Raw genomic sequence first — 26,820 nt, 5'->3', positions numbered from 1 at the left:
ATTTTTTCCTTTGTGCCCAGTGGGATAATATTTGAGTGAATTCCAAACAGGTGCAGAATGGGGAAAGTTACTTCCTTCTGGTAGAACTTTTTTTTGTCATATAACTGGTAACGTCTTGTTTTCTGACAGCCTCTGGACAGATTTACTTACAAACTAGTTTTCTATTAAGACTGTGAAGCAGGACGCATCATTTTGAAACCGGTGGCTTGAATATTATTTGTTGCCTGGGGCCATTGAAGACATAGGTCCACAAAACATATCTCCAAGCAAACAAAGAGAAACCAGAAATATTCTCATCCATGAGTGGAAAAAATGGGAGTGCTGCAGACTGAGATTCTGAGTTTTTATGGGATTGTTTGTATTCCTTTTAAATCTGTTAATTCCATTTGGACTTTGAGTTATTCAGTTGTGTAACTGAAGCATCATGTAGTGAAGAGCTAATTTTGCGTTACTTCAGAATGATCAGCAGTTGGATTGCTCCATTCCTAGACACTAAAACTCTAATTCATATAAAGTGATCTGCAGTAAATGAATTAATGAAGGGTTCTCTGACAGGATTCTGTGCTCAGAGGACACCTTTGGGATTTCTCATGGGGGGAAACATCCAAGTTGTGTGTCTTGTATAATTTGTGTAAATTGTTCTTCATCCAATTGGTTGAAAGTAAAGCAGATAAAGAATTGCTGGAGGAACTCACCAGGTCAGACACTATCCATGGGTATAAATAGTCAGTCACTGTTTCAGGCGTGAACCCCTTTAACAAGATGAAGATAGGATAGGTCAAATTGTGTATAAAGGGGGCTGATAGGTTCATGGCTGTCTATTACGTGTTGTTCCCCATTCCTGTTATTTTGTTGATAATTACACTTTCTCAAATCTAATAGTAACCTTTTAATGTCTATGTGATTTTCTAGAATATTATATCAAATATCTTGGTTATTGTCTAACTGAAGTTCTATGAAATTAATCTTTAGCTGGATCATGGATGTCATTAGAATCAGAATCAAGTTTATTGTTGTGAACATGTTTTAAAATTTGTTGTGCTGCAGCAGCGGGTGTTGTGCATTACAAATGAAAAATTGCCATTTATTACAACTCTGTCAAAACAAGATTTAAAAAACTAAATAATTAGTGCAAAAAAGAGTAAAAAGTTTTGTCTATGACATCATAAGAATTAGAAGCAGAAATAGGCTATTCAGCCATTGAGTCTGCCTCTCCAATTAATAACGAGCTGATCTATTTTTCCGCCCCAATGCCCAGCCTTCTCTCCATAATGTGTCTTTGTGTGGCTTCTGTTGGTTGTGGCCGTCTGTGGGTACTGCGCCTCTGGTAGTCACTGAGCTAGAATGGCTTCTCCAGGGCACAAGCCAGGGCAGAGTTAATATGCAGATCCGTCTGTTGCCCATGTAGTGGGACTCCACCACCACTCTCTCAATGCTAATGACAGGTCCAAAGGAACGATGAAAGTCGATATAGTTTGGTGCCAGCAGCATCGCAGGAGTTGCTGTGCTGGTGCTGGGTACAGCAGTCAGCCGGCTTCAGGATTGGGTGGGTATAGTCACAAGGCAGCGGAGGCTTCAAATCGGAGTTTTCTCTCTCCTCAATGCGTTACCATCCGTGGTTAACAAGCCTCATCTGTCCGGAGCAACTGGTTTCATGGCATCAGTGGCCTACTTTAGCCTTTCTCCTGTCAGTGAGAACAGCTTCGCCAGGCATAAGAACTATGCCACACATGCAGGCCAGGAGTTGGACTTAGTTGTCAGAGGCTGTTTGAGACACTTGAAGAGAATTTGTGTAGCAGTGGAGCTCGTCCCACTACCACCTTTCAGCTATGAAAACCTTTCGAGCCATAATTTGTTATGCCCTGCCTAATCAACCTATATGTTCATTGTCCATTCAGAAATCCAATGGCAGAAGTAAGAAGCTGTGTTTGTAGTGTTAGGAATGTGTTTTCAATTCCTCTACCTCCTTCCTGATGGTAGAAAAGGGAATGGCCTGGGTGGTGAAGGTTCTTAATGATAGAGGCTGATTTATTTTTTGAGGCATGGGCTCTTAAAGATGTCATTAATGGAGTGGACTAATGGTCGAGTTTACAACACAGTGTAGCCTTTTTCTGTCATGTGCATTGGCACCTCCATTCCAGACAGTGATGCAACCAGTCAGAATGCTTTTCACAGTACAGCTGTAAAAATTTGCAAGTCCTTGGACACATACTAAATCTCCTCAAACTCCTACCAAAATATCGGCATTGGCAAGCCTTTTTCATGATTGCATCGATGTGATGGCCCCAGCATTGATCTTCATAGATGTTGACAGCCAGGAATTTGAAGTTATTTGCCCTCGCCACTGTTGACCCCTCAATGAGATCTAGTTTGTGTTCTGGTTTCCCCTTCATGAAGCCCTTAGTTTTTCTAATGTTGAGTGAAAGGTTTTTGTTTTGAAATCACTCAACCAACCGATCTATCTCACCTTCATTGCCGACTGTGATTCTACCCACAACCGTGGTGTCATCAGCAAATTTGTAGATGGCATTTGAGTTGTGTCTAGCCACACAGTCATGAGAGTAGAGCAGTGGCTTAAGCCCATATCCTTGAGCTACGCATGTGTTTATTGTCATTGAGGAGATGTTGTTTCTCATTCACACTGACTTGGGTCTTCCAATGAGAAAGACAAGGATCCAATTGCAGAGGGAGGTGCAGCGGCCAAGGTTTTGAAGCTTGCAGACCAGCACTGAGGGGATGTTGGTGATGAAAGCTGAGCTGTAATTGATGAAAAACTGGCTAATGTAGGTATTTCTGTTGTCCAGGTCATCCAGGACTGAGTGGAGAGCCAGTGAGATTGCATCTGCTGTTGAATGACTGTGGCAGTAGGCAAATTGCACTGGGTCTTTTCTTAGGTGTAAGTTAATTCTGGTCATGACCAACCTCTCAAAGGTTTTCATCACAGTAGATGTGAGAGCCATTGGGCAATAGTCATTGAGGCAGCTCATCCTTCTCTTCTGGGGCAGCAATGTGATTGATGCCCTTTTGAACCAGGTGGGAACCTCCAACTGCAGCATTGAGAAATTGAAAATGTCTGTAAATACTCTGGCTAGTTGGTTGACATAAATTTTCAGTACCTTGCCATCAAGGTAGGATTCACCCTCTTGAAAAATGTTCTGAAGTTGGCATCTCAACAGATATCACAGGGTCGCCAGCTTCTTCAGGGATACTCATTAGTACAGTTGAATTCTCCTTTTCAAAGCAAGCATAAAGAGTTCAGCTCATCAGGTAGTGAAGCATCATAGCCATTTATGATGTTAGACGTAATTGCCTTGTCGGATGTAATGGCCGTCCCATAGATGACAATTCTGTTTCTAACTTCACTCTTTGCTATTAAGATAGCCGCCTTAGGTTGTACCTGGACTTCCTATAGAGATATGGATTATCAGTCTTAAACGCCATCGATCTAGCCCTCAGCAGGTTGCGAATCCTTTGGTTCATCCACAGGTTTTGATTGAGGTACTTATGGTATGTGTGCGTGGTCATGCACTCATCCACATAGGTTAAGATGGAAAGTGCAGAAGAGAGTCATCAGAGCCTTACCGGGGCTTGAGGGGTTGAGTTACAGGGAGAAAGAGGATGGTTATGATGGGTCTTTATTCAGAGGAGCCTAGGAACTGGAGGAGTGACTTTATAGAAATATATGAAATCACGATGGGCACGGATAAAGTGAATGCAGTTTTTTTTCCCCAGGGTAGATGATTCTAAAACAAGGGAGTATAGGTTCAAGGCTACAGGGAAGAGATTAAAGAGGGATCTGAGGGTCAACTTTTTCACTCAGAGGGTAATCTGTATCTACAATGAGCTGCCAGAAGAAGCCCTAGAAGCAGGTACAAATATGACGTTTAAAGGATAATTAGTCAGATAACAAACAAAGTCTCTACTTCCTCATACAAATGGAGGCAAAAGTTACTACGGTACTCTGCAGCATCTAAAATATCTGGTGAATTCAATGAATTTCTGCATAGTGATGAACTACAGGTAGTCCTTGACTCCAAATCTACGTGAGTTACATTCATCCACAAATACGACCAAAATTTAAAAAAAATCTTCATTAAAATTACTGTACAAGTTCATATTTTGTATTGAAAGTACTGTATACAGAGGTCTCCGCTTCTGGCAGCAGCCCGAACTCCCTGTTCCCTGCAACAGCCTGAGGTCACCGTTCCCTGTGGCAGCCCGAGGTGACCAAACCAGAGTTAAAACCAATCCTTCTGTCCCCATTACCATTGTAAGTTGGGGACTACCTGTATACTAAAATGAGCCAGAATTGTTGACTCAGATATCTTCTCAGATGGTGCAATGATATAACACAAGTGATATTTATCCAAAATGTGATTTGCAAAAATTGCCATCCATAAAATTGTATTTGTTGGTTCTTTGCTTGAACAAAACAATTCTACTCTGCGGCCTTGTATGGTTCTTTGCTTTGAATAATTGTTTCTTTCCATAAAATAAAATATAGCAGTGTAATTGCAGAAAGAAATTTTGCTCTTTTTTTCCCCTCATTCTTAGTGGCAATTTGCCATCAAAGAAAATATTCTTCCTCCAAATGCTTTGTTTCAAAAATGTTTTAAATTCTAGATTCTCAGAGAAATCTTGTAATCTTTGTGATCTTTCTTTTATTGTAATCAAGAAACGGGTTCTTTTAAAACAACTATACTTTATTAGCTAAAGTACACGCATGACCATGTGTAGACATCCATCTTGATACCAACTGAAGCTGCCAGCAACTAGTCTCCGACTCCCTCTAGTGGTCAGGGGGATCGTTAGCACTATATCATTACAACCCCTTTCCTTGAGCTTGTTAATCTAACAACTTGACACACTAACATTTCAATTTAAAGTTCAACGTAAACGTAAGCACAACATTAAAAGCACAAACTTTTTAAGTGTGCAGCTCTTTTAGAGATTCAGTCTGCTGATGCTTTTATAACGTGTGGAGTTTCTTAACACAGGTGCTTGTGTTGGCTCTACTGGTCCTCTAATGTCTAGCACTGGTCGTGTTTCCTCTGTTGCTGTACAGGCTGGATCTTATGCATTTGTCTGTTCCTGCAGTGTCTCTTGCGTTTTCAGCAGGCTCTTTTGATTCCTTCTCAATATTTGACCATCCTCTGTTCTGACAGTGTAGGTTCTTCGATTTACTTCCTCCGGAACATTAGCCTTTTTGTCTCAAGTGTAGGAATCTCTGAGTCTCACTGTGTCATGTTGTGCCATTGGCCCTAAGCTTCTTGCTGACTTGTCATAGTTTGTTTTTTGTCTTCTTTGCAGATGCTTTTGTTTCCGTTTGACATCTCTGTTCTTGTTTGAGACTATAGAGCAGGGAAGTGTTGTACATAGTCTACGTCTCATCAGGAGCTAAATGGATGACATGCCATGTTCAAGTGGTAAAGCTCGGTTATTCAGTAGAGCTAGATAAGGATCTGAGTCATTGTCTTGTGCTTTCTTGAGCATCTGTTTAACTATGTGAGCTCCTTTCTCTGCTTTACAGTTTGACTGTGGATACAGAGGACTTGAAGTCACATGTCGAAAATCATACTCTTCTGCAAAGTTGTGGAATTATTTACATGTAGCATGATCCATTGTCACTGTTGACAGTTTGAGGAATTCCATGTCTTGCAAAGATCGATTTCATATATTTGATTGCACAAGTAGCAGGCAGAGCAGGAAGCATCATAATCTCTGGAGAGTTCGACAGGTAATCAATAACCAGCAAGTAATTCTTTCTATCCATGTGGAACAGATCAGTCCAAACTTTCTTCCATGGTTCTGCTTGTAAGTCATGTATTATCATGGGTTCTTTTGCCTGTTTTACATGATGTTTCAAACAGGTCTCACAGCTTGAAACTATCCTGTCAATGTCAGCATTTATCCCCGGCCCATAAACAACAGTTCTGACCCTCTTGCATTTTTCCATTCCAAGATGCCTCTCAAGCACCCTTTTCAGCATCTCTTGTTGCTGTGATTGAGGAATGATAATTCTACTCTGTCTGCCCATTGACAACACTTATCTCTGATGTTCTGATATGGCTGACATTCACCTCTCGTCATCCTTCATTCAGATTCTTGATGACCTTCTGTAGAATTGGGTCTTTTTCTGTTTCAGCTGTGATCTGCTTGGCTTTCATATCAGATATGGGAAGAGATTCAGTGACCCGGTTCACGTGGAGATTGATATCAATCTCTGTAGAACTCTCATTGTGTTCTTCATTCTGCATCATTACCCTGGATAACGCATCATCTAACACCATAGATTTTTCTGGTGTGTACACCCTCTTGACTAGACTTAAGTTTTCACATGCTTTGCCACTCAGCAGCGATTCATGTCCATCTGGGACTACTGTGAACCTGATGTGTTTCTCTTTATCTTTATCTTTCACCTTGAGTTTACATGTACCTTTCGTGTCGATGTTCTGTAGGCTTGGAGCTGAACAGGATTTGCATGGATGTATAGCTTTATCTTCATTGCCCTGATGTCATGCTCACAGATCAAACTGACCTTTGCCCCTCTGCTCAGCTTGAAAGGAATATCTGCTTCATTTGTATGCAGTGACACAGTTCCCTTGTCCGGCTTGGCTCTGTTCACGCTTGGCTGTTTAGTGTCTATTGATTTATAGTCTTTCTGCACTACCATGCCAATAAAAAGTATATCACAGGGCAATTTCATGAAAAGTGTATCACAGGGCAGTTTCTTCTATGGTGTGAACAGTGTGCACACTTTCAATTCTGTTTTGTTTCCCTTTGGAAAAACATTGCTTTGTATAGTGATTCTGCCCTTTATACTTATTACAGAGTTTTCCATAGGCTGGGCATTGTTTTGGTGAATGCTGAGTGCCACATCGTTTGCATTTGAATGTCTCTCCACCTCTATGTTGTTTCCCATATCTCGTTTTTTTGTTTATGTGTGTGGACACACACTGTGGCAATGGCTGTGCCTTTGTTTTTACTGGCTTTCGCACTGTCACCAAACTTTTTTGAGTACTGCAGAGCTAATTCACTGGCATAGATTATCTTCACAGCTCCAGCTAAGGTAAGCTCTGTCTCTTGCAGCAACCTCTCTCTCACTTTCTTATCAATAATCCTGAACACAATTTGATCACGGATCATTGAATCTTGTAGCAATCCAAAATTGCATGTTCTTGCTTTTAATTTCAAGTCTGTTTAAAAAAAAGTATCAAAGCTCTTTCCCTGCAGCAGCATGCATATGCGAAACATGTACCTCTCGAAGGTTTCATTTCTCTTTGGTGAATAGTGTTCATCAAACATCTTGTCAACTATGTCGAACTTGCTCTGGTCATCTGCCTCAGCAAAAACAAATGTGTTGAAAACCTCTAGTGTTTGAAGTCCTGCCATGGTAAGTAGCAGTGCAATCTTCCGTGCATCAGATTTGGTATCGAGTCCAATGGCTTGTAGGTACAGAATGAGTCTTTGAATAACCTCCGCTCATGGGCCCCATTTCCAATCCAATTTACAGCATTAGAGACCTTCACACTTTCCATTTCTCTACTGCTATTGACTGGTTCTCATCTGCACACTCCTGGTGTTTCTTCCACTCTTGGTACCATGTGATGTTTCTTTTATTGTAATAAACAGGTTCTTTTAAAACAACAATGCGACCATGTGGAGGCATCTATCTTGGTATCAACAGAAGTTGCCACAAACTAGTCTCTGACTCCCTCTAGTGGTCAGGAGAATCATTAGCACTCTATCATTAAATTCTCATCAACATTGCTCAATTTCTGTTCACAACTATATTTCCTTTGAACAAAAGAAGTGGTGGTGGGAAGCAGGGAGATATTGCTTTTTTACTTTTTCATGTCATTAAGGTACACAAGTGCTATTCCTACCATGTATGACTGTGTCATGGACCATGTTGTGTGATGGCTGGCAAAGTTGATGAATGGATGGTGAAAGAGAATGGGAATGAAGCAATGGAATTTCTTGTGTTCACTTGTTCCCTTCAGGATTCGGGTTTATTATTACTTTATATCTGGTAGTGGGGGGTCTTCCAAGAGCGATGTAGCATGTTAACTTTACCATTCACATGAGTGTTCAAAATAGCAGAGCAAGAGCACATGACATTTACAATGAGAAAAGTCAAATGGAACAAAGGGTAGCATGAGAGTACTGTTAAGGGATTTGTTCAGTAGCCTAATGACTGCTGGGAAGTAAGCCTGTTTTCTTCCTCCTACATGAGTGCATCATTGTCTGTCCTCTGCCCTTTCCTCCAACATCTCTCAGCTCCTTTCTTTACTTCCCGCTCCCACCTATATTCACCTATTTGCTTCCAGCCTGTGCTCCTCCTTTATTTGGGCATCTCTTTCTATTCCTAAAGGAGTTTGGCCTGAAAGCTACTATATGTCAGTATCCACAGATGTTGTCTGAACTGCTGAGTTCCTCTAGCACTTTAGTGTTCAGTCTGCCTGTTCATGATTGCACAGTCTTCTCCCTGATGGGACAAGGGAGAAGAGAGTGCCTTGGATGTGAAGCACCCTTCATGGGCAGTGGTGGTGGGGGAGGGGTGGGGTGTAGCTGAAGTCGATGGAGGAGAAGGAAGTCCACGTTATGTTCTAATGGGAGTGATTCTCAACCTTTTTCTTTCCACTCCCATAGCACTTTAAGTAATCCCTATGCCATAGGTGCTCTGTGATTAGTAAGGGATTGCTTAAGGTGGAATGTGAGTGGGAAGGGAAGATTGAGAATCACTACTCTAGACCCAATTGTTACTGAAATATTTTGCTTGAGAAGAAATTGGCCTATTTCCTTTGGAGTAATGAGTCTGGACATAATGAGTCAATTAGGTATGATTAAAACAGTGGTTTTCAAAGTTTTTCTTTCCACTGTTCTAAGGGTTATTCACCCATTCTGCCAATCTTATGCAGAGCAACTCCCATACCATGCTGTGATCCACCGAGCATGCTATTGATGGTGTTGCTGTTGAGTGATGAAGGAGAAATGCCAAGCTTTTTCAATCTTTACTAAACTCATGTACCATTGGATGTAACCAATTTTACCATACGATTTGTAGGTTCGTATGGCGCTGAAGAATGCAGAGAAGGAACTAGAGCATCGCAGTAGCTGGGTAATGCCAGAAACTCTCCAGAAGTGGTTGCAGCTTACGCATGAAGTGGAGGTTCAGTACTACAACATTAAAAAACAGAGTGCTGAGCTACAGCTCAATGGTGTAAAGGAGGAGGTATGTCTAAACCATTGTTGAATTAAACTGTTTTCTTCATACAGACCATGTAAAATAAAATTGAACAAAAATGAAGCATTTTGAAGCTCAGTGAAATTGACCATTATGGAATGAAGGTAAAAGGTAGGCAATGAGTATAATAGAATGCCTATATTTTCATAACAAAGCATTTTCAAGACAAGCCTGTACAGTTAATGCAATGTAATACTCACATTCATCTCTTTGCAAAAATAATAATTTAAAATCTGTGTTGTTTCGTGAGAGTGTATAACATTTTTCCACTGGTTTTAGGCAGAAAGAATTAAGAAGAAACGCAACACTGTCTTTGGAACATTCCATGTTGCCCACAGTTCCTCCCTGGATGAGGTTGATCATAAAATCCTGTCTGCAAAGTAAGTTTCTTGTTTGCTCGCCTTTTGACTTCCTTGTTCCAAGTGCACAGCCTTACATTGGTGATGCAGTGATCATGCCTTAAGGCATGGCTAGTGGATTTGTTGAGAATATCATGATGCAGAAAGTTTTTACAAGAATGGTGACAAATTATCCATTTGTATAAATATTGATGGGCACATGGGGGAAGATAAAATATTCATGACCACTGTTAGGAGGACAACCGAGAATCCAAGATTTATGTTTTCTAAAATAAAGTGTCTGGCAGACCTCCACTGATCTCATTGAAGTTTAACATCATCAAAATCAGAGATGAGTTTTAAAGACTCCTGGAAAGAGACATGTCGCTATGAAATTGGGTCCTTACTTAATTAACAAATGTATAGATAAAAAAAGGGACTATTTAACTGGTGGATTTCTGTTGGTTGTGGAAGGACATGTGGCTTTTAATGGATGGAGTCTGTACCTTCTCCTTGTGAACAAGTCGATTTCCTTTGGGTGCTCCGGTTTCCTCCCAACCCCCCAAAAACATACAGGTTTGTACCTTAATTGGTGTATTTGAGTGGCTCAAGTGGAAGGGCCTATTACGGTGCTGTATCTCTTAAGTTAAAAATTAAAAGAAAACATGCGTAAATACACTGCATTTTTTTAGAGCAGCAATTGAATTTAATGATAAATTTAGTCCAGTATTGGGATTTATGGGAGGCATGGAATTTGCAAATATGCAAAAGGTAAATCGACTAGATGTTAAAGAAACAAATGGAATCCAGTTCATCGTTCTGAGCTCCGTGTTTTAGGAAGGATTTTGAACCAATTCAAAATGTATAGCGTGGATGCATTTGGATATTACTTTGTCTGAGGAAATGCAAGCAAGAAAAATTGGGCTGTCATTGTTCAAACAGAGAAGTTGAAGGGGTAGTTTGATAGCAGTGTTTCAGATTAAGGATGGAGATAAATATAGTAAAATTAGACACCAGGACAGGGATGGACAAGTAATGGTGAAGAACCCACATCATATACGTTCAATTTATCGGAAAAGGTTTGGGATGAAAGGTGAACATGCATCTGTGAGACGCACAATCAGAGTGAGCTAACAAAGCCGCTGCTGATTTTTGACTTTGCAGGAGACAAACTCCAAGGAGGACCCATAGTCGGTTTTAAAAATAAATACACTAAATGCTGATGGTCCTGGAGAAGCTGAAGACCTGGTGTGTTGTCTTTGCCATAAGACCATGACATAGGAGCAGAAATAGGCCATTCAGCCCATCGAGTCTTCCCTGCCTTGCCCTGAATTTCTTGCCTGAAATGCAGTTTTCTTTTGTTTCTACTTCCTCACTTAACTGAATTGTCAGCTTTGTAGCATTCAAGTAAGGTATTTTCCTGATCTTACACCATGAAGGACTGCTGCCTGGTTTGGAATCTGCATCCATTTCCCACCCCAGAGCTATATTCCTTCATCAATATTTAAGTATAGATGTATCTAAGTATTTAGGTACAAGTGACCCTCAAATTACAGCCATTCAGGTAACATAAATTTGCCCTTACAAAATTCACAAAATACAACCCTTAAATTTGAGATACAGAGTAAAATTAATTCGTAATGAAATTTATGGTAAAATAATGTAAATAAACAATTTTTGTTTCCACTCTAATTTCTCAATACGTGCACATAATGCATCTTCGCGATACGGAGATTCGTGGTTATCACTTTTCTAGGAATGCAACTTCCCTGGAACACAGGGTTTTCCTGTTACTTAAGTTTTTTTTGTAATTTAGATATACAGCACAGTAACAGGCCATTTCAGTCAATGAGCCTGTGCCACCCAATTACACCCAATTAACCTACAACCCTCGAATTGTGGGAGGAAACCAGAACCCCCCGGAGGAAACCCACGCAAACATGGGGAGAACATACAAACTCCTTACAGATAGCATGGGATTCGAACCCTGGTCTCGATTGCTGGCATTGTAACAACGTTGCCCTATCTGCTATGCTAACTGTGCCGTCTACTGATTAAATGTGGCTTGGCCATTGCCTAGCATTGTTTGTCTGTAGATGAGTCTGTAGTGTTGCTAGAAATGAACCAAGTAAATTTGAGGTCAGGGTGTAAATTGGCGGCTAAGTTGACTTTGCTGCCAACTTCCACCCTAACCTCAAGTTCACTTAGTCCATCTCTAGCAACATTCTCCCTTTTCTCAATCCCAGGAGACAAACTCTCAACAGATATTTTCTACAAACCCACCAGCTCCCACATTCTTTTCTCTCAATTCCTCTGTCTCTGCCACATCTGCTCACAGGATGAGGTCTTTCATGTCAGATCATCAGAGATGTCCTTCAAACAATGGAGCTTTCCCTCACCACCATCATCAACTCAACCCTTACCCACATATCCTCCATTATCCGTACATCTGCCCTGGCCCCCTCCACCCCAACATGCAACAAGGACTGGATTCCCCTTGTCTTCACCAACCACCCCACCAGTCTTGGAGTCCAACACATTCTCTTCTGCTATTTCCACCTAGTGACTCCACCACTAGGTACTTATTCTCCTCTCCACCTTCCACAGGGACCACTCCTTCCATGACTCCCTTGTCCACTCTTCCCTTCTCAACAATGCCTCTTTGGCACCTACCTCATGACCAGAGGAGATATTCCACTTCTACCCACTCTACCTCCCTCACCACCATGTGGGGCCCAAAACAGTCTTTTCAAGTGAAGCAGCATTTTACTTGTGAATTTGTGGGGTTCATTTACTGCATCCGGTGTCCCGTTGTGGTCTCCTCTACATCAGATAGACTGAGTGCTGACTAGGAGAACTCTTCATTGAGTATCTTGGCTCTGTCCACTATAATAGTCATCTCCCAATGGCCACCCATTTCATTTTCCATCCCATTCCCTTGCTGACATGTCTGCCATGCTTTCATGCACTGCCAAACTAAGGCCACCTGCAAATTGTAGGAACAACAGCTCATCTTCTGTCTGGGCACCCTCCAACCAGATGGCATTAACATTGACTTCTCCAGAGTCTGTTAAGAAACCTCACCCCCTCCTCCTTCTTCTCTGACTTCTTCCCTCTAATTTTGTCTGACTGTCTCTCTTTCTTTCCCCCCCCCCCTTTCCTTCTGTCTCTTTTCACAAAGCCAAAATCAATTCTCATCTTTTCTCATCATTTTGAATTAACACCTTTTTGCTGTGGTCTGGACTCCTCTCCCTCCCATTCTTCCCCTTTCTTCTTTGGCTTGGCTTCGCGGACGAAGATTTATGGAGGGGTAATGTCCACGTCAGCTGCAGGCTCGTTTGTGGCTGACAAGTCTGATGCGGGACCTACCCAGCGCAGTTTGATCTTCAGCAGCGTGGATTCGATGCTGTCAGCCTCTGCCTTCTCGAGTACTTCGATTTTGGAGATGAAGTCACTCCAATGAATGTTAAGGATGGAGTGGAGACAATGCTGGTGGAAGCGTTCTAGGAGCCGTAGGTGATGCCGGTAAAGGACCCATGATTCAGAGCCGAACAGGAGTGTGGGTATGACAACGGCTCTGTATACGCTCATCTTTGTGAGGTTTTTCAATTGGTTGTTTTTCCAGACTCTTTTGTGTAGTCTTCCAAAGGCGCTATTTGCCTTGGCGAGTCTGTTGTCTATCTCGTTGTCGATCCTTGTATCCGATGAAATGGTGCAGCCGAGATAGGTAAACTGGTTGACCGTTTTGAGTTTTGTGTGCCCGATGGAGATGTGGGGGGGCTGGTAGTCATGGTGGGGAGCTGGCTGATGAAGGACCTCAGTTTTCTTCAGGCTGACTTCCAGGCCAAACATTTTGGCAGTTTCCGCAAAACAGGACATCAAGCGCTGAAGAACTGGCTCTGAATGGGCAACTAAAGTGGCATCGTCTGCAAAGAGTAGTTCACGGACAAGTTGCTCTTGTGTCTTGGTGTGAGCTTGCAGGCGCCTCAGATTGAAGAGACTGCCATCCGTGCGGTACCGGATGTAAACAGCGTCTTCATTGTTGAGGTCTTTCATGGCTTGTTTCAGCATCATGCTGAAGAAGATTGAAAAGAGGGTTGGTGTGAGAACGCAGCCTTGCTTCACGCCATTGTTAATGGAGAATTAATTAATCTCTAATTAAGGTACCTACTTGCTTTTTGTTTACACTTTTAAGAAGGCCTCAGGCCTGAAACATTTTTACCTCCTATGGACGCTGCGAGACCAGCTGGGTTCCTCCAGCATTTCTGTGTGTTTTTACTATAAGTGAAATCCAGGCTACTCTTCCTGAATTGCTATGAAAATTTTGTTTGTTTGGGATTTTTGCAATGTCAGTTTCTAATCATCAAGCCACCGAATACCTTGAATTTTTTTTAAATAACCGCAGCCATTGTGTATTGTTTGTTGAATTTAAGTAGTAATTGATTTGAGGCAGAAATCAGTAATAATGTGCATTGTGGAATTTCCTGGAAAATAAATTTGGGAATGAATAATTTTATCCTACAATTTTTGAACTAATTATGAACAAACTAAATTAAAACAAAAAAAAATGCTAGAAATAATCAACAAAACAACATCTGTGAGAAGAGAAATGGAACTAACATTTAAGGTCAGACATTTTGACAAGGGCCTTCTAGGAAGGATGCAAAACAAACTCATTCAACTGCAGGGAGGGCAGGGTTAGGGATGTCTTTGATGGGGTAAAACTAGGGTAACCATGGGGATAAACTGTCAACATAGCTGTCTAGTTAATGGGAGCAGGATGAGGTAGAAAAGACAGACAAAAGGCTGTTGGGAGTGTGAAAGAATGATGGAATGTACGATCTGTAGTGAGGTCTTGTCGTTAACTTTGGTTCCTTTTGACATCTCTTGAGAGCACTGGATGTCGCAAACTCTATGGGACCAGACCACATCCCAGATGTGGTATCGAGGACTGTCTTCCACAACTATCAGTTCTGTCACCTAGTATGTCAGAATCTGGCATTGACCACATGCTACATTGCCACCTTTCTTCTGTACAAAATCTAATTTGGAAAATTATTAAAAACATAAGATGCTGGGGAGTTTGAAGTAAAATTTGGAAAATTATTGCCCACAGTCTTCTCTCAGTCATCAGCAAAGTGATGGGAAAATCTTTGACAATACTATCATGCAGCCCTTGCTCTCCAATCAACGCTTTAGCGATGGAGAGTGGGTTTCACCTGAATAATTTGATTCCAAGCATGGACCAAAGACCTAATTTCTACAGGTGTGGGAAGATTGGATGCTATGGATGCCATGTAGCATTTGGAAGAATGGGTAAACGCTCTTGCAGTTGAAATCACACAAAGCACAAGGAAAGATGGATGTCAATCATCCTGGCTCCAGGACCACACTTCAAGATGGAGGATGGAACACTGCTTTTTCTGGATTACCCTGAACTTCTTGAATATTGTTTTGGAGCTAGAAGACTTTGTTCCACAGATGGTGAAAGAGCTTAGGGGATCAGACTCTATGTGATACCCAGCCTTTGATCTTCTTTTGCAGTCACATTATTTGAAAAGCTGGTTCTGTTGTTTTAAGTCATAACCCCAAGTTATTGATGGTGGGGGAATTTAACAATGGTAATGTAATTGTTTGAGACACTCAACATATGACACTAATGTGCAGACGTTACTTTTTGTGACCCAGCTTATGCTAGAATGTAGACCAGGTTTTGCTTACTATGCTATTGGGATCTGCTTCACTATGTTGTGAATGGAACGCAAGACCTTTCAACTTTAGACCTTGTGATGAGGATGGCTTATTAATGATGGTTCGGTCTCAGATACTGTGGCGGTGATGTTCTGAAGCTGAGACATTGGTTTGTAGCAATGGCAATGATTATCTTTGGTTCTAGATGTGGTTCCCATGATATTGACTTTCTCCTGTTTCCATATCCATTGTCTCCTTGATATCAGATTCAGTCAAAACCTGCTGGTCAAGCCTATTCACACTCTTTGGAATTCATCTTCTTTATTCCTGCTAAGACCAAAGTGCCAAATGTGATTTAGCCAAACCCAGAATGAACATCAGTGAGCAAATTAATGGTAATTACCAGTTTTTAGAATCAGAATTTCTTCCAAAGCCTGGAAGTCAGCCTGAAGAAAACAGGTCCTTCATCAGCCAGCTCCCCACCATGACTACCAGCCCCCCCACATCTCCATTGGGCACACAAAACTCAAAACAGTCAACCAGTTTACCTATCTCGGCTGCACCATTTCATCGGATGCAAGGATCGACAACGAGATAGACAACAGACTCGCCAAGGCAAATAGCGCCTTTGGAAGACTACACAAAAGAGTCTGGAAAAACAACCAACTGAAAAACCTCACAAAGATAAGCGTATACAGAGCCGTTGTCATACCCACACTCCTGTTCGGCTCCGAATCATGGGTCATCTACCGGCATCACCTACGGCTCCTAGAACGCTTCCACCAGCGTTGTCTCCGCTCCATCCTCAACATTCATTGGAGCGACTTCATCCCTAACATCGAAGTACTCGAGATGGCAGAGGCCGACAGCATCGAGTCCACGATGCTGAAGATCCAGCTGCGCTGGGTGGGTCACGTCTCCAGAATGGAGGACCATCGTCTTCCCAAGATCGTGTTATATGGCGAGCTCTCCACTGGCCATCGTGACAGAGGTGCACCAAAGAAGAGGTACAAGGACTGCCTAAAGAAATCTCTTGGTGCCTGCCACATTGACCACTGCCAATGGGCTGATATCGCCTCAAACCGTGCATCTTGGCACCTCACAGTTCGGCGGGCAGCAACCTCCTTTGAAGAAGACCGCAGAGCCCACCTCACTGACAAAAGACAAAGGAGGAAAAACCCAACACCCAACCCCAACCAACCAATTTTCCGCTGCAACCGTGTCTACCTGTCCCGCATCGGACTTGACAGCCACAATCGAGCCTGCAGCTGACGTGGACATTTACCCCCTCCATAAATCTTCGTCCGCGAAGCCAAGCAAAGAAAGAAAAGAATCAGAATTTATTGTCATGAACATGTCACTAAATTCTTGATTTGCAGCAGAATCTTAGTGGCAATGACTTATAGCACTTTATTGATGATTGACAATAGGCTGTTGGGGTGGGATTCAACCAGTTTGCATTTGTCTTATTGTTGTAGACAAGACAAGCCTGAACAATGTTTAATTTTATTGGGTAGATCTCATTGTTGTACCAAGTGAAAGTAAGTTGCCTAATAGTGCAGCTGTTTAAGAAAGTTGTTGAGAGTTATAGCCTTTGCTGTATCTATTGGTTACAATATTTTGTCACACAACATGGATTGAGTGGAAAAACACACAAATGCTGGAGAAACTCAGCAGGTCAAACAGTGCCTTTATGTAGCAAAGGTGAAGATACGTCATCAACGTTTCGGGCTTGAGCCTTTCATCAAGGTGTAGGGGAGCATGAGAGATGTCCGAACAAAAGGGAAGGGGGGGGAGGTTTGCTGAGAGTGGAAGATGATAGGTGGTGGTGGGGGGGGGAGTCTAGGCTAGGTGGAGAGAGAAAGGAAGTGGGAACTGGAATGACTAGTTAGTGGGGGGGAGGGGGAAAAAAGCAAGCTGATTAGTGGAATGCAGTGAACTCAATGTTCATGCCCTGGGATTGGAGAGCGGACATGTGAGCTTGAGAGTATGACTCAGAATTGAAATGGTTGGCTACAGGGTCGTTTTTGTTGTGGACGGAGAGGAGGTGCTGTGTGAAGTGATCTCCTAATCTGCGACTGGTCTATCTGATGTGGAGAAGGCCACAGAGGGTGTACTGGATGCAGTAAATGAGTTCTTTGGAGGTACAGGTGAAGTGTTGCTTCACCTGAAAGGACTGTTTGGGACCTCGGACCGTGATGAGGGAGGAGGTGTGGGTGCAGGTATTACACCTCCTGCAACTACATTGGAAGCTGCCGAGGGGGGGGTGGTTGTGGGCTATGGGTGGGGAGGGAAGAGTGCACAAGGGAATGGAAGTGGATAAAAACAAGTCGGTTACATCAGAATGAGACGGCAATAGATAATTCAATTGTCAGTTTGTAAACAATTCAGCCTCATCTTTTCTTGAGAACTGAAATTCCTTTCCCTCGTAAGTATATAGATCAGAGTGCCACCACCATTTCAATGCCAGTGGAGAATTATGGGACATTGGCTCATGTTTTGGTAAGCAGGACTATCGAGGAGTTGATGGGTTTATGGTTCTGGGACACATTTCTAGATGTTAAGGTTAATTAGGATTAATGAGGATGAGCCTGCTTTTGTGTTTGAGTTGGCTATACTGTTTTATGCACACTGAACTCTACAGGAGCAGCTTGCCATGTGATTTCTGAGTTAATGTCATTGCTGGGGCTCTGGTGTCACCAAATTGCAGCCATATTTTGGTGGGTTTCTTCAACGAAAGACTCGAAAGAACCACATCTATTTTTTTACACAGTGGTTAGAATTACTGACGGCAGCTTTCTTCAGTATAACTTAATTAACTACATTTTTTTCCAGCTGTAGTTAGTGGGTTTGTTTTTATTTCCCCATATACACTGGACACAAACTATTGGAAACCTTGCAGTTTGGAGGGGAACAGAAGAAATTTTAAGTTGTTTTAATCAGACAATTTACAATACTTGTTTCATTTTCAACCATGTTTCAGGCAAGCTTTGGCTGAGGTGACAGCGGCGCTACGTGAGCGACTGCATCGCTGGCAGCAGATAGAAAAGATCTGCAGCTTTCCAATTGTGCACAATGCAGGAATGTCCAGCCTCAGCTCCGTTCTGTACGCAGAGCACAGCTGGGTGGTGATGCCACGTGTGCCTGTCCCACCATACCCAATAGCTGGCGGGGTAGATGACTTGGATGAAGACACGCCACCCATCATTTCCCAATTACATGGTAAGTTACAGATCTCATTTCCTGACCAGGCAGAAAAAGGAAATCAACCAATTGGCTGAGTCCCTCATTTTTCAGTTCCAAATTTTAGTCAGACAAAAGAGCAGGAGAAGGGCAGCTGGACTCTGTTCATTTTCATTACAAGTATTGAACATTACACCACAGAAAACAGGCCCTTCAGCTCTTCTAGTCTATGCCGAAATATTAATATGCCTAGTCCAGTAGGCCTCAACCTATCTCCCACCCCCCCCCCCCACTCTCATACCCCCCTAAAGTAATCCCATACTAACCACCTATGCCATAGGTGCTATATGGTTAGTAAGGGATTACTTAGGGTCGTATTTGAGTGGGGAAAGAAAAGGTTGAGAACCACTAGCCTAGTCCTACTGACCAATCTACTTCCCTTGACATTTCTGAGCCTGTTGAAGACCTAATATTTTACCATTCGGAATATTTAGACAAAGAAGCAAGGTGCTAGATAAAAACGTTTTTTACTCTCAAATTGTAAATTATTTTATTGTCCAATAAATATATTGAATTATCATGTAATAATTCATTTTGACTTTTTTTTGAGTTGGAATCACATGTGAATATAAACTTTGTAATTGTGCATATTGTTTTCAGCGGTTGGTCAAGGGAAACTGACTTACAACTTGGCAAAAGGCAGCAATCGTTGTCGACGGCCCAATGTGGTCACGTCTGGTGTTTCATCTTCCTCCAGTACTGATATCTTTGTAATGAACAGCAGTACCACCCTTCATCGTAGTGAAGAGGAAGAAGATGCCATTTTCTTCACAGCTGACAAGAAATGGTAAATAGATTATTTTGTGCTGTGGAATGGATTGAACCAAATTGAATTGCATTTTGTCCTGCAGGAGGTTGTTCAGTATATTGTTCGGTTATGAGAGGGTTGTGGCATTGGCACTAAATTATAGTTTATATTAGTCACAAACAATGGTTCATGACTATCAAAGATGTTGCCACCCAATTGCAAGAATAGATTTTAAGGTATGTCCTTCAGGTTGCTTGGTGGAACTGTTCATCTGAATTATCTGAAAATTGGATTTTTAACATATTTTGAATTCAGTTCGAATGTAATTGGAAAAATAAGTAATGAGCGCTTGTGCTGATTCCAAACTGTGGAATATTTAAAGTACACAAGGAGTTTCCTTACCAAAGGGGATTTGATCTACTTTAACTAAATTTAATGTTCATTCTCTAACACAAGCCCATATCAAAACACATACATGAATTAATCCCAAAATAGAGATATTGAAAACAGCTTAGTGCTATTAATTGTTTAATTTATTAAACATCATTGTATGGGTGAACTGGGATTATTTACATTTGCACTTTAATGCAAAAATGTTTGGAACCGAAGGTAGTCATTTGGCTTCATCAGTGTGATCACTGTCATCTCCTGCACTTTTAAATAACAAGTCCAAGGTGAGTGTATCTCCCCAAGTACACCTCAGCAATAGTCCCTTACTTTAAGTAGAATAAACAAAATTGTATTGCTGTTTCTTTCGCACAGTCCTTTGAAAAATTGGCCCCATCATTTCCTTTTTGCCTCCAATTTGCAAACAAGAAAATGTGAGCTTGCCTGTTCTGTTTTGTTACACAGGGATATGCAGGAGACCACTTCAGACTGTGACTCTTCCTTTGGATCACTGAATGGAAAGAAATTGTTTTCCTTCTCAAACTGTGAGGCTGCCAGTAATCCTTCATTCAGAACGTCTAAGAACTCCCTAGATGACCTATCGATTGTTGATTCACCGGTGGCAGGAGAGCGGTTAACTGTAACGCCAGAGTCCCTGCATCCAGCCGACACCAGGAGTCTGATTCTGAGCTCTCTGAAGGCCAGTCGCCCCCTTCAGAATGGCCTGGAGAAATCGTCGAGCATGGGACAACTATCAGCATCACAGGATCGACGCATCTTAGAGCTTGACAGCCTGAGTGAAAATAGAGCATTGAAGGATCTGAAAAGCACGTCCATGAAACAATCGGCATCCCAAGATCAGATTTATAATACCAACAGAGTAAAAAAATCCTCCAAGTTAAAAAAAATCTTGAAGAAAATAGCAAAATGATTGGAGCCAAAGGCTGTTGATGGTGAAGCTCACGTCACTGTAACATCTGTTTATGAAGGCTGCATTTAAATGTTAAACGGAGTCCTGAAATTTTGGCCAAATTACAAGAGCAGAGCTAAATGTTGCACTATTATCTTTCAGATCAGGAAGATGCGTCTAATTATATAAACAGTGTAAGGAGTTTATAGAGACATTATGCAGAAGAGTCTACATTTTTACTGTTACATGTAGAGCTTTCATAGGATTTTTAAGGATTCCAATTTCTAATGACTTAAAAACAAAGGAATTTCTACGAGAAAGAAAATGATATTTTTTTCTTGCAAGTTGCATTTCTTAAAATGTTTTACAAACCTGTTGTACAGATGATTAAATACGCCTGGCAACCTTGGAACCTTTTGCTCACGACTTGTCTTTGAACATTGAAGATTGGCTATGCACTTTGCAAACTGACAAAAAAAAAACATCTTTTGCAAAGATCTGCATAGCGTTTTTCTTTTTGATCTCACCTGGCTCTGGTGCAGTAGGACATAGCAAAATACTAATAGGTTACTGAAGATTGACAATGGAAACAACTTCACCTGAATTTAATTAGGGTGTTTGGGTTATTGGGAACTTCTTGAATGTATTAAAAAAAATAAATGAACCATTATGAAATTGAAATGAGTACTATATGTTTGTTTACTTGTTCATTACTTTGCATAAGGTTTTTTTTAAACCACATAGTAAAATTCTGCATTTAGTTGCAGCAGGGTCTGTGGAAAATCAAATTAATGTGCAACTTTGAAAAAGAGACTTCTTAGTTTTTCTCCAACACTTCCTTTACCATTTTGGGTTGTGGCACATCCCTTCAAGGCTAAAAAATACTTTTACAGTTATTTTTGTAATGCAGGAACCACAGCAGTCAGTTTGCACATAGCAAGATGTCACAAGTGACAATGACTTGGTAATCTTACTCAGTGATGGTAAATGTTCTGGTGTAGCTCGAGGTTAAAGAAAGAAGACTCTCACACGAAGGGAGTGTAGTTGACACTGACTTTATTAAGATGCAGGTCTGCCTTTTATAGGCAGCTGGCTGCGTCACCACTTGGGTGCGGCTTGAGCGGAGCTGGCTGCCGATTGGCTGTCTTGGATCCGCAGGTCCAGATTGGACCCCCTCTGATCTGCTGACAGTGATTGGTCGATTCGACTGCTATTACTGCTGCCTATGGGAGCGGGTCTCATCCCGCATGCTGCTTGCTTGATCGCCGTGTCCGACGGCCATTTCCTGTGTCGGCCGACAGAGTGGGCCGTGGGCCACTATATTGTTATCCATGTCTTAAAGACATTGAAACGTGGAATCATTAGATTGATTCCTGGTGTAAAGAAATTGTCCATTCAGATTATATTGTAAATAATTGCCTATAGTTTGAAGACAACACATTGATGTGCAAGATTCAGTGAGGTATAGGTATATGATATAGGTACACAATCCTTTATCCGGGACCCTTGGGGGACAGTGTGTTCCAAATTTCGGATTTTTTCAGCTTTCTGAATAAAAGCCAGCTGCCCCAGATTTAAGCCCACCCAAATTGTGCTGCCGTATCCAGCCCCTTCCAGTCGCACTGGTGCCTCTCTTCCCCTTCGCCCACCCAAGTCATGCTGCCATCTCTCTCCCCGCTCGCCCACCCACCCGATTCACGCTGCAGTCTCTCTCTCCTCCCTCTGCCTGCATCACGCTGCCATCTTTCTCCCCAACCTTCCTGAGTTGCGCTGCCATCTCTTTCTCCTCCCCCGCCCGCCCGAGTCACGCTGCTGTCTCTCCCCCCTCACCTGCCCGAGTCACGCTGCCGTCTCTTCCCCGCCCCTGCCCAACCTATTCATGCTGCTCTCTCTCTCTCTTTCCCTCCACTATACCAGCACCAGGAAAAAAAAAATGCCTGTTTTTTGGAGCTTTCCAGATTTTGGATTTCCGGATAAAGGATTGTGTACCTGTATTTTCATTAGATTGAAGAATCTTGAACAAGGGAATCAGATTAAGTTGAGGACAAACTTATTGAAGCAAAGGGTATTAAACCTTAAAGATTCTGAACCTCAAAGACTTGGAAATAGTTGGTAGATAAATTATATGTCAAAATGATAAATATTTGAATATTAATGAATCAAGGGATGCCAAATAGTTGGCAGGAAATGCAACACCCTGGATCTTATAAAATTGATAGATCACTTTAAAGGCACCACATGCAATAATCCTGCTGCTTCTACTATTTTATGTTTTATTTTAAATTATCTTTCAATTATGGCTAGGACACATGGGATGACTCCATTGGAGTTCATGCTGTGGGATATTTTGCATAACTAAAAATAGGGTCTAAGTTTTAGGTATCACCTCTGACAGTATAGCGCTCCCTCAAAACTGCAGTGGAGTGCCAGATAACATTGTTATGTTTATGGATGCAACTTTACGATAAAGAGATTATCACCATTCCTCAGACTGACAGGGATTGAGAATTGGGGTCTGCAGGCATTATTATTGAAATCCAGAATCAAACCATTGTTTCTTGGGAATTAGAAGTACAATTTCAATTTTTTTTGGTGATGCTAAACAGGAAGATATGGAAATAGAACTTTTGAAATATACAAGGTTTAATAATTTTCAGAATGGATGATTAATTACTAAATTAGTTTCATTACAGCTCAGGCTATATATTTTAATCGGAAGAAACAAACATAATATATTGTTCAAAATAAATTTAAATATTAGTAAGGACTCCCGTGGAGGCAAACAGATAAATGTAGAGACATGTTTAAAAAAAAGAGCGGACTCTCAATTCCAATGGGATTGAATTGAAATATATGGAATACCTATTAAGTGCATGTTGAACATCATTCTTTAGAAATAGAGAGGCAGAGGTGATCCAACCTGATCGAAGACATTGAAAAGGTTTGAGACCTTTGACATGAGGAAGAAGATTCCAACTTGCAAACGAGATGAGAACCAAGTACAGCGTCTTCCCAGGTTATTGTGCTCTGACTTGCAAATCTCTTGCAAATCCCTTCATTTTTAAAGCATTTTTCAAGCTAGTAATACTAATAAAATATTCATTCATGGTGTTCATCACAGTTCATTTTCCAATAGTTTAATTATGTTGGGATGATTATTCAAGGAAATTAAATAATCATACAAAGTGTGTGTAGTGACAGGTAGCTATAAAATCAGACATTTCTAACTTGCAGAGAAATTGGCAGTTTGCAGTTAGCCTTCTGGAACCACCTTTGAAACCATATTTGTGATAAATATATAAACAGAAAATGACAAGCACAGCCAATTATGTAGTATTTTTGAATAGAAAAACAGAGGTGAAGGGTCACTGAAATAGTCATGTTTTTTCCCTCCAAAAGGTGATGCCAGATTTGCTGAGTATTGCTGGCATTTTATGTTGTTACTTCAGATTATGTGTATCTACAGTTTTCTTTTGCGTTCCAGTTTCCATAAATCTAAATTAATCATACATCCAATGGGGAATTCAGGGAAACATCTACCAAGTGATTAGAATATAGAGTTTGTTAACATAATAAATAGTTGAGGTAAATGTCATGGGTCAGGGGTTCCTAAACTGTGTTATAACACTTCTGTATTATCCGGGATAAATGTGTGATTTGCTCTATATTAGAGTAATTGCATTTTCATATTAGCATATTCAAAGAATCTTGATGCATTGCTTTGGGAAACTATCCCATATGCAGTCTCTAAATAATTCTGATAGCTATATTTACCAATTCCTTTAACCTATGTGAAGATGAAGGTTTGATAATCGTTGCTCTGCTCTTTTCATGCACCTTAATTATTTAATTTATACTTATAAAAACTTCCAAAGTTTGGCTGTTGAATTGGTTTTCTTTGCCTTATCTGCAGAGTTGTTGGTGGAATCAGTGTGGAAAAAAATGTTAAGACTGCTTACAAAGACAGGAATCAAAGGGTTGTGCATAGTGTTCCAGGGTTCCGATGTTCCAGATGTGATAGAGGGGGTGGGATGAAAGGGGAAGGGGTGGCATTGCTAGTCACAGAAAATTTCATAGCAGTGCTCAGACAGGACAGACTAGAAGGCTCGTATACTGAGGCTATATGGGTAGACCCAAGGAATGGGAAAGGTATGACCACATTAATAGGGTTATATTATAGACACCCAATAGTCAATGAGAATTGGAGGAGCAAATCTACAGAGATATAGCAGACAGCTGTAGGAAATGAATTTGTGATAGTAGGTAACTTTAACATTATGACTGCAACTCCCATTCTGTAAAAGTGTTGGATGGCTCAGTTTATCAAATGTGTTCAGGAAAGTTTTCTAATTCAATATATCGAGGTATCAAGTAGAGAGAATGGATCTCCTATTAGGGAAAGAGACTGGACAGGTGACAGAAGTGTGTGTAGGGGAACACTTTGGGTCAAGTGATTACAATGCCTTTAGTTTAATGATACTTATGGATAAGAATACTGGCCCTCTAATTGTGGAAATAAGAAAGGATCTGGAAAGCAGGTTGTTTTTTGGCAAGAAAGTGCTTGATAAGTGGGAGGCCTTCAAGGAGAAATTATGAGAATACTGTTTATAAATTCCTGACCATTAAAGGCAAAATTAACAGGCATAAGAATCCTTGGTTTTTGAGGGATATTGGGATCAGGTTAAGAGAGAGGTGTAAAGCAGGTATAAGTAATAGGTGCACATGAGGTGTTTAAGGAGTATAAAAATGGAAGAAAAAAAAATCAAAAGGGCTAAAAGAAGACATGGCGGTTGCTTTGGCAGAGAGAGAAATAAGCTGAGGGAAAATCCTCGGGGATTTAGGAATATTATGAACAAAAGAGGCAAAATTAGTCCTTTTGAAGATCAGACTGGCTGGCTATGTATGGAACCAAAAGAGATGGGGAGATCAACACAGAGTCTATGGAAGTAAGGCAAACAAACAGTGAGCTCATGAGACCTATACAGATGAAATAGGAGGTTGTTGCTGTCTTAAGGCAAATAAGGGGGTGGATAAATGTCAGGAACCGACATGGTATTCCCTCGGACCTTGAGTCTAGTTTAGAAATTGCAGGGGCTTTGGCAGAAATATTTTAAATGTCCTTAGCTACAGATGTAGTGCAGGAGGATGGGAGGTTAGCTCATGTTGTTCCATTGTTTTAAAAAAAATTGAAAAATAATCTGGGAAATTATATGCCTGTGCGCTTGATGTCAGAAGTGGCTAAGTTATTGGAAGGTGTTCTAAGACGTCAGATATGCAAGTATTTGCACAGACGATTAGCGATAGTCAACATGGCTTTGTCCGTGGTTGGTTGTGTTTAACCATTCTTATTAGAAATTTGAGGATGTTGCCAGGAAAGTTGAATGGATGTTGTCAACATGATTTTTAATAATTTGGATTTGACATTGGCATTAACAGAAAAGCCAGAAAGTGATAGTGGATGATTCTCTCTGACTAGAGGCCTGTGACTAATGGTGTTCCTCCAGGATTGGTGCTGTGTCCATGTTTGATTGTCATCTATATCAATGATCTGAATGATAATGTAAATTGGATTAGCAAGTTTGAGGATGGGACAAAATTAGAGGTGTAGTGGACAGCGAGGAAGGCTTATCAAAGGATCTGGACCAGCTGGAAAAATGGTCTGAAAAATAGCAGATGGAATTTAATGCAGAAAAATAAAATGATGCTTTTTGTACCTCCTACCTTGGTTTGTCTTTCCAATGTAAATGGTACTGCATTGAGGAGTGCGGTAGAACAGCGGGATTTTGGAATACAAATATGTAATTCCCTGAACGTGACATCATTTAACCATATAACCATTTACAGAGCGGAAACAGGCCATGTCGGCCTTTCAAGTCCACACCGGTTCACTAGAACAACTCCACTAGCTCAAATCTCCCACTCACCGCCACGTGATGTTCAGGTTGAAATTTTTTGATGCATTGATAAACATATCCAGATCTCGGTTTTGCTGATTCATGCGTCACAAGTAGATAGGTCATAAAGAGTGGTTCTGGCACATTGACATTGTGAAAATGAGTTGGAATGTTATGGTGAAGTTGTGTAATATATTGGTGAGGCCAAATTTGGAATGTGTGCCATACCCAAAGGAATGCTGACATAAATGTCTAATCACCGTTCACTAATAATTCAGCCACCTTGTATTTAAATAATAATTCAGGTATCTTTTTTTTTAAGAACTTTGCCATTTTGATGGGTTGAAGTGACCTCTGGAGCT

The 26,820-nt window shown here is 41.1% G+C and overlaps 1 protein-coding gene across 1 annotated transcript in view; it reads left to right on the top strand.

Moving 5' to 3' along the window:
* Positions 1-21,245, top strand: part of stim2b (stromal interaction molecule 2b) — a 187,240-nt gene extending 165,995 nt beyond the window's left edge. The window contains exons 9-13 of the mRNA XM_069925002.1: positions 9,068-9,235; positions 9,527-9,627; positions 18,260-18,498; positions 19,120-19,306; positions 20,120-21,245. Coding sequence (XP_069781103.1) covers positions 9,068-9,235; positions 9,527-9,627; positions 18,260-18,498; positions 19,120-19,306; positions 20,120-20,585 — 1,161 coding nt within the window. The 3' untranslated portion in view covers positions 20,586-21,245. The remainder of the gene's footprint in view (positions 1-9,067; positions 9,236-9,526; positions 9,628-18,259; positions 18,499-19,119; positions 19,307-20,119) is intronic.
* Positions 21,246-26,820: the final 5,575 nt, after the last annotated feature.

The sequence above is a fragment of the Narcine bancroftii genome, chromosome 3 (assembly GCF_036971445.1).
Source record: "Narcine bancroftii isolate sNarBan1 chromosome 3, sNarBan1.hap1, whole genome shotgun sequence".
In the NCBI taxonomy this organism is placed as follows: domain Eukaryota; kingdom Metazoa; phylum Chordata; class Chondrichthyes; order Torpediniformes; family Narcinidae; genus Narcine; species Narcine bancroftii.
Note: the sequence above shows the minus strand (reverse complement) of the source record. Positions and strands in the feature narration are given on the sequence as shown.